We start from the raw sequence: 12,641 nt of genomic DNA on the forward strand, positions 1-12,641 counted from the left end.
GCTAACTCTATTTTTCTTCTCTCCACTGATGCTGCCAGACCTGCTGAGTATTTCTAGCACCCTCTCTTTTTATTTCAGGTTTCTAGCATCTGCAATACTTTGTTCTTGTGGCACAATAAAAAGGCTCCAGTTATTGTAGATTTATAATTAGGAAGTATGAGAGAGATAATATCCTGTGTAGATAGGAGCGAGAGATCAGTAGGGTGTGTTACTCAACGAGGTAAGGGATGTCTTGAATTGGCTGAACACAAAGTGTTATGATTCTGGGCCAGACCAAGTCTTTGGTAAGATATGGTTAGGGACCAATAACTTTGTTTAAAGTGAACAAAGTTTGGGATCCAAAACATTTACTGAGAATAAAGCCACAAGATTCCACAGGTTTTGAGCAAATAAAAATAAACTTTAAAATACATCAGAAAAATGAAACAATCTTATATTAACCCTGAAAGTTAGAGTATCAAGTACATGTGAATTAACAGGAAAATTGTGGCCAAGCAGACGGCACTGCACAATAAATGACAGATGTGACCAAGACAGATTCCACGGATTGCACAACAACTCATCCAGACATCAGTAAATGCTGAGAGTCAACAAATCTCATTGAAACTCTCTCTTACGAGGGATTCCAGTCTGCACCTTTGAATTCTCTCCAAAAGTTGATCCAACTTGGACGGCCTCAACGACAGCCCACCCCATTCCCAAGTCTGCACTCCAGCAGCAACTCATAAGCACAACTTCAGCTCTTTGGCCACACTGAGCAGGAGTACCTTTGCTCCCAACAGCCCGGAGCACAGAATCACCAACCTTCTGCTGCTTCCTTCAATCACCAGGGCTTCTCCTGAGCCCTCTCCATTTAAGGTTTGCCAATTGCAGCCCTTTTTTTTTTGCTTGGAGCCTCTTTTTCTGCTTCTCTCCCTGTCCCCTCTCTAGGATTCTATCTACCAGGGCGCTCCGCTCCTGGGTCATATGATCTGGTTTTCGCACAGTTTTTTTTCTTTTTGCGAAGGTGTCCTGGGCCATCCTCAGCCCGATGCACTGCTCACTTCCACGCATGCGCGAAACTCCATCAGCGCTTGGGAGTTCTTGGCCCCCTGGTTCACAAGAAGGGAAGTTGGATCTCATAATAGAAAGGGAGGGGAGATGAATCAGCTGTTATGATCTATATTGGAATCAATGACATAAGAGCAAAGAGGGGGTTCTGTTGAGAACGTATCAAGAGTATCAGCTCGACATTAAATTGAATAACAAGACCTCGAGGATGGTAATCTCTAGACTGCAACCCAAGCCACATGCAGTTTCGCATAGGGATAAATAGATCAGGAAAATAAACACGAAAAATCAAAAAAATGTGAGAAATACACCAGAGGTAGGGTAGGGAGTTGCCCAAGTAGAAGTAATGGACACAAGTGCACAAAGCATAAAGAATTTTTTAAAAAGTTAGAAGCTCAAATCCAACTGAAAGGATATGAACTGGTAGCCATTAGAGGCTTGGGCATAATTGGGAACTAAATATTCTAGGCCACAGAATCTTCAGAAAGGACAAGGAAATTGGTAGGGGTGGTGTAACAACAATATTGATAAAAATCAAAAGCATAGCAGTGGAAAGAAAAAAATCAATAAGGGTGAATAGGCAGTGGAAACAGCATGGGAGAACAAAGGAACAAACAGTAAGGGATACATGACGTGGGTGAGAGATGTCTACCCACCTGCAGACAGTGGTGATGTAGTGGGGGATTGTATAAAGATAGATCAGAGAAGCGAGTGACAGAAACAACATGATTATAAATAATGGGAGGTTTCAACTTTCTCCTAGAATGGGAGAAGCAAAAAGGCTCAAGCTGTAATGCCAATGTGTTTTCAAACCAACAACTAAGAAGGGCATATTAGATTGTCATGAGTAATGAGGCAGTTAAAAGTCTAATTGTGTAAGTCAACAGCTTGTAAATAGTGACCATAGGATGATTAAATTCGATATTAGGTTTGAGACACAGAAGCAAGTCACAAATCAAGGTTTTAAATTTAAGTAAATCAAAAGGAAAAGAAATAAAATGACCGCAGTAAACTGGGTTAAGCAGTTAATAAGTAAACCTACAAATAATGGGAAGCATTCGGCAAAGTATTTGGTACAATACAAGACCAGCAAGATCCTTAATGGCAAAGGCTTCACTTGTGCATTTAAGCAATGAAGGGTGCATGAGGGCATTCCTGGAGCAGCACCATGCATACCTAAAAATGAGATGTCAACCTGGTGAAGCTACAACACACAATTACTTGCATGCCAAACAGCATGCAAGAGACAGAGCTAAGCGATCCCACAGCCAACAGAAATGATCCAACCTCTGCAGTCCTGCTACATCCAGTCATGAATCATGATAGACAATTAAACAGCTAACTGAAGGAGGCGGCTCCGCGAATAAGGCAATCCTCAATGATGGGGAGACCAGCACATTATTGCAAAAGACAAGGCTGAAGCAGTTGCAACCATCTTCAGCCAGTTGAGTGGATGACCCATCTTGGCTTCCTTCCGAGGTCCCCAGCATCACAGATACCTTTCTTCAGCCAATTCGATTCACTCCACATGATATCAAGAAACAACTGGAGGCACTGGGTACTGCAAAGGCTATGGGTCCTGACATTCCAGAACGTTTGTGCTCCAGAATGAACTGTACCCTTAGCCAAGCTGTTCCAGTACAGCTACAATGCTGGCATCTATGCAGCAATGTGGAAAATTGGCCAAGTATGTCCTGTAAACAAAAAAGTAGGGCAAATCCAACCCAGCTAATTACTGTCCCACCAGTTCACTCTCCATTATCAAAGTGATGGAAGAGGTCATCAACAATGCTATCAAGCATCAGTAACCTGCTGACTGATGATCAGTTTGGGTTCCACCATAGCCACTCAGCTCTTGACTTCATTATAGCCTTGCTCCAAACATGGACAAAAGAGCTGAACTCAAGAGGTGAGGTGAGAGTGACTGCCCTTGTCTTCAAGTTAGCATTTAACTGAGTGTGGCATCAAAGTGTCCTGGCAAATTTGAAGTCAATGGGGTTCAGGGGGAAAACTCTCCACTGATTGGAGTCACAACTAGTATAAAGGAAGATGGTTGTGGTTATTGGTATTCAATCATCTCAGTCCCAGGACACCGCTGCAGGAGTTTCTCAGGGTAGTGCCCTCAGCCCAACCACCTTCAGCTGCTTCATCAATGACCATTCCTCCACCATAAGGCCAGAAGTGGGGATGTTTGCTGATGATTGCACAAGGTTCAGCACCATTTGCGATTCCTCAGACACTGAAGCAGTCTGTATCCATATGCAGCAACATTCAGGTTTGGGCTGTTAAGTGGTATTCATACCACACAAGTGGCAAACAATGACATCTCCAACAAGAGATAATCCAACCGTTTCCCCTCGACATTCAATAGCATCATTATCATTAAATCCCCCATCATCATCATCCTGGGGGTTACCATTGACCAGAAACTGAACTAGATGTAGCCATAGTATTTATACGGCTAAACAGCAGGTCAGAGGCTAGAAATTCTGTGGTAAATAACTCACCTCCTGACTACCCAAAACCTGTCCACTGTCTACAGGGCACAAGTTAGATGTATGATGGAGTATTCTCCAATTGCCTGGATGAGTGCAACTCCAACAACACAAAAACCTCAAAACAATCCAGGGCAAAGCAGCCCACTTGATTGGCACCCCAATCCCCATCTTAAACATGCATTCCTTCCACCACCAACACAGTGGCAGCATGGTGTACCATCTACAAGATGCAGTGCAGTAACTCACCAAGACTACTTCAACAGCACCTTCCAAACGTCAACCTCTACCACCTAGAAGGACATGGGCAGCAAATGCACCACCACCTTAAAGTTCCCCTCCAAGTGACACACCACCCTTACCTTACTATATTGCCATTCCCTCACTTCATTGGATCAAAATCCTGGAAGTCCCCTCCTAACACCACTGTGGGTATACCTACACAACACGAACTGCAGCAATTCAAACTCTTTCAAGTTATCAACAGTCACAGATTGCAACTCTTCCGAGTACAATCACAGTTCTTGGTTTCCGGGAGTGGGACATGAACCCACAACCCTCTGGTTCAAAGGCGAGGGTGCTATGAACTGAGCCACAGCTGACACCTCTTGCAGCAATTCAAGGCGGCAGCTCACCCACATCTTCTCAAGGATCATTAAGGATGACAATAAATGCTGGCCTCAGTGATGCTCACATGTTGTGAAAGAATGAATGAAAAATAAAATCATGGTTCATAAGTAAAAGACAGTATTAAGCTAAAAGAAAAGGCTTATGCAAATATTAAAAAGTGAAAACCAACAGATTGGGATTAATTACAAAAAAGATGCAAATCTGCAGTATGAATTAAAAACTTGCAAATGATATCAAAACTAATGGCAAAAAGTCTATAAGCATATTGAGAAAGTGTGGGGTGAGGAGCACACTAAAAGCAAATATAGGCTGGACTATAATGGACAATAAGGAAAGTGCAGATTTGTTAAATGAGTATTTTGTATCTGTTTAGACACTAGAGGAAGATGGCAAAATATCACAGGTACAAGGGAATGTAAATTAAGTGAAGGGGAGGAATTTAATCGCTCTAAACAGTTTAAAAATGGTGGAAAACCTCAGCATGTCTGACAGCATCTGTGGAGAGAGAAAAACAAAGTTAATGTTTCCAGTCCGTATGATCTTTCTTCAGAGCTGAAGAAAAGTGGAAATTTCAAGAAATGTAATAAAATTTCATCACATTTTCACTTCTCTTCAGCTCTGAAGAAGGGTCATACGGACTTGAAACTTTAACTTTGTTTTTCTCTCTCCACAGATGCTGTCAGGCCTGCTGAGTTTTTCCAGCATTTTCTGTTTTTGTTTCAGATTTCCAGCATCCGCAGTATTTTGCTTTTATTTTAGTTTAAAAGTGGTAATGGGGGAGAAGATGGAACTGAAGGTTGACAAATCTCCAGAAATTGATGAGTTCCAGCTTCAGATATTAAACAAAGATGAGTTTGTACTAGTTTTCCAAAGGTCTCTAGATTCAGGGTTGGAAAGTTGTAAATGTCACTATTATTTAAGGCAGTAGGGAAGGAGAAGGCATTTGATAAAGTTCGATACAAGAGGTCATCAAAAATGAGAGCACATGGAATGGAAGGTAACCTGAGGACACAGACTGAAAATTGGTCGAGAGGTTAGCGACAAAGTAGTGATAAACACAGCATACTCTTGATTGGCAGGATGTGACAAGTGGTGTTCCCCAGGGATCTGTATCATACAACGGGATATAGATCGGTTGGAGACTTGGGCAGAGAAATGGCAGATGGAGTTTAATCCGGACAAATGCGAGGTAATGCATTTTGGAAGGTCTAATACAGGCAGGAATTACACAGTAAATGGCAGAACCCTTAAGTGCATCGACGGGCAGAGGGATCTGGGTGTATAGGTCCACAGGTCACTGAAAGTGGCAACACAGGTGGATAAGGTAGTCAGGAATGCATATGGCATGCTTACCTTCATTGGCAGGGGTATTGAGTATAAAAGCTGGGAAGTCATGTTGCAGCTGTATAGAACCTTGGTTAGGCCACACTTGGAATATTGCGTGCAATTCTGGTCACCACATTACCAGAAGGATATGGAGGGGTTGGCGAGGGTGCAGAGGAGGTTTACCAGGATGCTGCCTGGTCTAGAGATTATTAACTATGAGGAGAGGTTGGAGAAACTCGGATTGTTCTCACTAGAGCAACGGAGATTAGAAGTTTACAAAATTATGAGTGGCATGGACACAGTAGATAGTCAGAAGCTTTTTCCCAGGGTGGAAGAGTCAATTACTAGGGGACATAGATTTAAGGTGAGAGGAGAAACCTATAAAGGTGATGTGCGGGGCAAGTTTTTTTACGCAAAGGGTAGTGAGTGTCTGGAATTCGCTGCCAGAGGATGTGGTGGAAGCAGGTACGATAGTGGTGTTTAAGAGGCAGCTTGACAAATACATGAATAGGATGGGAATAGAGGGATACAGACCCCGGAAGTGCAAAATGCTTTAGTTGATGGGCAATATGATTGGCGCAGGCTTGGAGGGCCGAACAGCATGTTCCTGTCCTGTACTTTTCTTTGTTCTTTGTACACATCAATGACTTGGCTGAAGGAAAAGAGTTGCATATACAAGTTTGCAGATGACCCCAAGTTAGGAGGAAGAGTAAGTGTGCAGATGGGAGCACAAAGACATAAAGGGACATAAACAGGTTAACTGAAGGGACAAGGCTGTGACAGACAGAGTTCAATATGAGAGGATATGAGGTTATCCACACTGGGTATAAGACAGACAAATCAGAATAATTTTTAAATGATGAGGGACTAGAAGTTGCAGAGGACCACAGGGAATTGGATCTCTAGATATATAAATCACTAAATGCTAGGGCAGAGGTTCAAAAAGTAATTAACAAGAAAAACAAAATATTGGCCTTTATTTCAAGGAGGCTGCAATACAAAGGGAAGAAAGTTATGCTTCAGTCGTACAGAGCCTTGATCAGATTGCATCTGGGGTATTACATTCAGTTTTGCTCACTCTACTTCAGAAAAGACATGTTGGCTTTAGAGTGGGTACTGTGCAGATAAACAAAAACTATACCATGGCTTAAAGGGTTAAATTATGAGGGCAGGTAGCATAAACTTGGGTCATATTCCCTTAAATTTAAGGGAAAATCCCTCAAATTATGAGGGCAGGTAGCATAAACTTGGGTCATATTCCCTTAAATTTAAGATTACTTCTAGTGCTTAAAATTCTGAAAGGGTTTGGCAGAGTTGGTAGACAATACATTCCCTCAGGTGGGGGAATCAAGCAATAAGGGGACACAATTTTACAATTAGAGCATGGCTGCACCAGAATGAAATCAACGAGCACTTTACTTCACTAAAATGTAGTGGAAATGAGGAATTTTATTCTCCAAAAGAACTGGATGCTGGGTCAATCAAAATTTGAGACAATCACAGTTTTTTTTATTGGTAAGAGCACCAAGGGATATGAAATAAAGGCAGGTAAATGGAATCAAGACACAGATCATCCATGATCTAATTAAATAACAAACAGGCTTGAAGGATTGAATGGCTTACTCATGTTATATCTTATGAGGAAGCAGCATTACTTTGGGCGTAATCTGAAATTATCCAAATGAATGACCATCTACAAATATGATCACCTATTCTTTTAAATAATTCTGCCAAACAAACTTCCACTGATGCCATTAAAATCATAACCATTTTCTTTTACTGAGACAAGTTTTGAGAGTGCAACCAGAAAGGTTAATATTACTCTTTTACCTTCTCAGCATTTCTAACACTGTGTATATAAAAAGTTTATAAATCTAGTTTTGGTCCTCCTGAATCTATCAGCAACAAATTAACCAAGCGTATTCTGGAATCAATGGATGACATGCAAAAAGATCTCAATTCCACGTTATCTTATTTTACAACTCTTGTATTTAACCCCAGTAAGTTACTTTTTCTATTTAAACTCTAGCTTCACTGTTAAAACTGATACCAGACCAGACAGGGCAAACACAACTATTTCTTTCTGTATAGTGTATGCACTAGTTTCAGCATTGCTCACCTACAGAGTTTCCCTAGTAACTTAGTAATTATGGGAGTGAAAGCAAGTGGCTTAAGGAGGTCGTTAAAAAGACTTGCACGTTTGCAGACAGTGCTGCAGTGTTCTCTTTTGTTAAGGAATTCTAGTCGCTTTTAAGCTGTTAGTAAAAGACACCAAAATCAAAGGGACGCCTTTCCTGGCTACACGATTAGAAAAATACACAGCATTTGTCTTCCACAGACTAACTACACCGAGAGATGTGTTTTTTTTTTAATGGACTCTGGTAGATTCCGAAACACTCCAACAGTTCCAGTGACTAGTTGAGTAATATAACCATGGACTCTTCTTTCTTGTCCCGACGTCAATGCTGGTAACCAAATCTGCTAAAATTCCAAACATGTGTTGCCACCGTTAAGACATGGGATCCTTCAAAATGAAGCTGCCTCCCCGACAGCAGACTCTAAGCCAAACAAGGTACTTGCAGGTCTTTACAAACATCAATAACATGTTCAGAAGGGAAATAACCAAATAAACTAATTTCACTGTTAAGATTTAAGACATTATTGAAGCTTTTTTTAAAAAAAAACCAATTCATATGGTTGCAAAGTGCCATTCAGATTAACTGTTTAGAGGCCTATACCAATGGGGCATAACAACAACTTGCATTTATATAATGCCTTTTATGTAGAAAGATGTCCCAGGCTTCAGAGATCCAAGAGGGAAAAGGATGCCAAGCTAATGAAAAAGACAATAGGACCAGTTATCAAAAGCTTGGTCAAGAGGTGGCTTTTAAAGAAAGGCTTAAGGGGGAGGCTAAGGTAGGGAGATAGAAAAGCTTAAAGCAGAGAATTTCACAATGTACTGCTTAGGTATCTGAAGTCACTGCACAAGTGGTAGGAATTAGAGAAACAAAGAGCTGGTGAGGTGGGACTGTACCACTGGAGCAGCTTCAAGAGATAGGGAGGGCCAAGGTTATGAATGGATTTAAACATGAGGTTGGAAATTTTGAATTTAAGATGCTAGAGAACCATAAGCCAACGTAGGTCAGCAAGAATAGGGGTGACAGACATGCAGGACTTGACGTGTAACAGGATATGGGCAGAGCTGTAGGTGAACTTAAGTTACAGAGGGTGGAGAATGGATGACAGCCATGAAGGCAATGGAACAGTCGAGTGTAGCAATGACAGAGGTATGAATGAGGGTTTCAGTGGCAAGTGGGTTAAGATATGGGCAGAGGTGGGTAATGTTACAGAGATCGAAGTAAGCATTCAAGATGGAGATTATGGGGTCAGAAGCCAGATCAAATGCAACTCTTCTGGGTTTTGAGCAAATAAATCAGAAGATAGGAGACTTCACAGTAGGAAAATGTTTTCTATGCAATTAGTTCATCAGAATATGAAGGAACTGTACATTATGAATGTGAAGTTAGCTAAAGAAACGAATAGCAGTTTAAAGCAATTTGTTCCCTGGTTAGAAGGTTAACTGTTGTATAAGAATTATTCTGACTTGGGATAATTGTATATTGTTGCATTGGAAGTAATGAAAGTAATGCAATTTTATGATTTTGCAATCCTAGAATAAAATATAGAGAGATTAGTTCTGATTCTTACGCTATTTCATTCAATTTATGAATGAATTGTTTCACCAACAAAACACACTGAACTCAAACACTGTTTAAAGAAAGTATTATTCAAATTGTGTATGCAGATCACAAGACGCAACTTTGTCACTGACTTCTACCCTGTTAATTTTTTTTAAATTAAAATTTTGAGAATGAAGAACATTAAGCTATATCAAGTAGGTAAGGTGAATCCAGGCTTTGTATGGTACACAGAAGAAAAATATTTCCACTAGTCAGCAAGCCCATTAAAAAAAAGTTATTCTAACCTCCAAGTTAAATGCACAGGGCTACTAGAATTTTTTAGCAGGAAACGCAATGGGAGCAGAATCCTTTCAAAAGCAAAATACAGCAAATGCTGGAAATCTGAAATAATAGAAAATACTGGAAATACTTAGCAGGTCTGGCAGCATCTGTTAAGAGAGAAGCAGAATTAATATTTCAGGCCTGTGATCTATCATCGGGACCTGTATTCACAAGCTTGAAACTTTAACCCAGTTTCTCTCTCAACAGATGCTGCCAGAATTGCTAAGTATTTCAGTATCTTCTGCTTTTATTGGAGCAAACTTCATAACAACTTTTTAAAAGGGAAGTGAAAGGTGTGGAGAAAAAAACAGGGAAATGAAATTGTGAACACTATTTTAAAAAGCCAGCACAGGTGTGATAGGCAGAGTGGTCTCCTTCTGTACTGTAAAACTTTGATTCAAGTCAGATCAGGAGCACCAGAGGAATTGCATTATGGTGTGAAAAGTAATTTGAAGCTAGCCTTAGAAAGATTACTGTACTCAAATATTTCAAATAATTCATTGATATGGTAGCAGATTAAAACTGTAGAGGATGAGTTGTTGTTCAAAATGCAGTTTGATTTTAGGCTGGTTGAATTGACATACAAGAGGGGAGAGCCTTGGTGGCCCAAAGGCTCTTTTCTCATCCTTTTCCTGTACATACTTATGAAACTCGTTACAACAAAGCAGGCTTTCTTTAAAAGGATCAATGCCAATCTTGTGCATGTTATATCACACCTATTAAAAAGTGATTTTTTTTACCTTAATGAAGGTCTGAGTGCAAGGAACCCCTGCAGTTCAAATTCTTCAGGAAGAGGAGTTGCTGTATAAAGGGGATGGGAAACAGAGAAAAAAACAAAGGGGAAATAATAGCATTAGGCAAAAAAATTACAGAAATTGGTCATTTAATTTTTGTTTTGGACAGTTGTAAAAATGTCTCCTTATTCTGATTTTAAAAATCAACTAGGAACTATTGAGAATTTCAAACATGTGTTTAAGAATTTTATCCAGTAATAATTTAATGACAGAGACTGGATAACCATGCCAAACTTCTACTTAAATTCTTCTTGCATTATAGTTCTCATAGATGCAACTAATGACAATGTTGCCAAAACTAACTCTACAATAGGACCCTCAACATATTTTGGGAAAGACTCTTATGTTTTTCTCAGTTCTAGAAGATCCACATACTCAGAATATCAAAAGCTGCTCATGCTGGCTATAGACAAACTCTCCTTTAATTCTGTACCTAATCATGAAGGGAACAGTTTTTATTTAAATGCAAACAGTGAAAAGACTGTGGACTGTAGTGAGAACAAATGCATGCATCTTCCCTCCTCAAAAGTAATTTTTGTCAGAATTGATATTTCTTCAGGGTTTCTATCTAAATTTTGGGGGAGGGAGGAGGAAAGGACAGACAGTCACCTCTACACTTCCTTCCACATTGGGCCATTTCTTCAAAATAGTTACAAGGCATCAAAGCTGCCAAGCTGGAGGGAAAATGGCCATTGAGCAGTTCTTAGGTATCTCAGTCAGATCAAGAGCATATCTGCCTACCAGCCACTCAGAAATGTTTGGTCTAGGCAACAAAAACTTTTCAAAGAAAAAATAACCCAAGGAGGAGTAAAGCAGAGTACTTTAAAAGAAAGCTAGACCATTTATGTCTGAAAGATTGAAGCACAATATAATCACAATGGTTATTTAAGGATAAATGCTTGGCCCAGCTCAATCATTCAATTGCAATACAGACGTGTGCTTTCATATTTGTGACTACTCAGTAACTTAAAAGCCATGTGGAAGACATACCGAAATAAAATTACCTTATCTTCCAATGAAAATTCCTCATGCTCTATACAGTGCATCCATTTTTTCCTTTACATTTAGATTAAATTGTTCATAATTTCAAAAGCAACAAACCTTACCATTAAAGCCAGAAAGATCATCTTCCTGCGGATGAAAGCTGTTTAGCAATGATACAATCCAGGGCCAAATGCTGAAGGAAAAAGACAAAATTCTAATGATAAGAAGTTGGAATTCTGAGTGTTGCACATCCTGCTGCACTCGAGAAAAACCCATGAAAAAGTCTTATGAATTGAGGAAGAGAAGAAATGATCACATTAAGTGGCACAATACCAGTGTTGGATATTTTTTACTACCCAGTCTAAGGTACACAAAAACTAGGAATAAGAGCAGGCCCCATGGCACCTCGAACCTGCTCTGCTTTCAATAAGACGACAGCTGATCTTTGATTCCATTTTTGCACCTCATTCCCCTATTCCTCAATTCCCATGGAGTCTAAAAATCTAGCAATCTCAGCTTTGAATATATTCAATGGCTGAGCATCCATAGTTCTCTGGGGCAGAGAATTCCAAAGATTCACAACTGTCCAAGTGAAGGGATTTCTCCTGATCTCAGTCTTAAATGATCAACCCCTTCTCCTGAGACTATGCCCCCTGATTCTAAACTCAATATCTACCCTGTCAATCCACCCCTCAGAATCTTATAAGCCTTAATGAGATCAACATTCATTCTAAACTTCAGCAAGTATAGGCCCAATCTACTCAACCTCTCGTGGGGCTATATCCTCATCCCAGGAACCATTCTAGTAAACTTTTGCACCCCTGCTTCCAAAGTATATTCTTTCTTAGAAAAGGAGACCAAAACTGTGCACAGTACTCCAGGTGCAGTCTCAGCAAAACACTGTGCAATTGCAGAAATACTTCCTTAGCCTTGTACTTCAGCTCTATGCAATAAAGGCCAACATGCCATTTGCATTCCTAACTGCTTGCTGCAGGTGCATGCTAACTTCTCGTGATTCATGACAATGGGCACCCAGGCCCCTCTGTAGGAAGCATTCTGCAATCTCTCTCCATTTAAAAGATATTCTGTTTTTCTATTCTTCCAAGCAAAATGCATAACATTGCATTTCCCACATTGTACCCCATCTGTTGCTTTTATTATCCACTCACTTAACCTATCTATACCCCTTTGCAACCTCATATTTTAATGCCCCACTTAGCTTTGTATCATCATCAAAATTGAATATATTATTCTCAGTACCTTAATCATTAATCTAGTTGTAAATAGCAGAGGCCCCAGCACTGATCCTTGTGGCAATCTTCTAGTTACAGTGACAGTTG

The 12,641-nt window shown here is 40.1% G+C and overlaps 1 protein-coding gene across 3 annotated transcripts in view; it reads right to left on the minus strand.

The window, feature by feature from the left end:
- The window catches only part of smg7 (SMG7 nonsense mediated mRNA decay factor), a 170,458-nt gene that overhangs the window by 52,669 nt on the left and 105,148 nt on the right, over positions 1-12,641 (minus strand). For all 3 annotated transcript variants that reach the window (XM_078561379.1, XM_078561380.1, XM_078561378.1), the window contains exons 11-12: positions 11,424-11,494; positions 10,264-10,324 (exon numbers count right to left, since the gene is read on the minus strand). In XM_078561379.1, the coding sequence (XP_078417505.1) occupies positions 10,264-10,324; positions 11,424-11,494 (132 nt within the window). The remainder of the gene's footprint in view (positions 1-10,263; positions 10,325-11,423; positions 11,495-12,641) is intronic.

The sequence above is a fragment of the Cetorhinus maximus genome, chromosome 17 (genome assembly GCF_964194155.1).
Source record: "Cetorhinus maximus chromosome 17, sCetMax3.hap1.1, whole genome shotgun sequence".
NCBI classification, from domain to species: domain Eukaryota; kingdom Metazoa; phylum Chordata; class Chondrichthyes; order Lamniformes; family Cetorhinidae; genus Cetorhinus; species Cetorhinus maximus.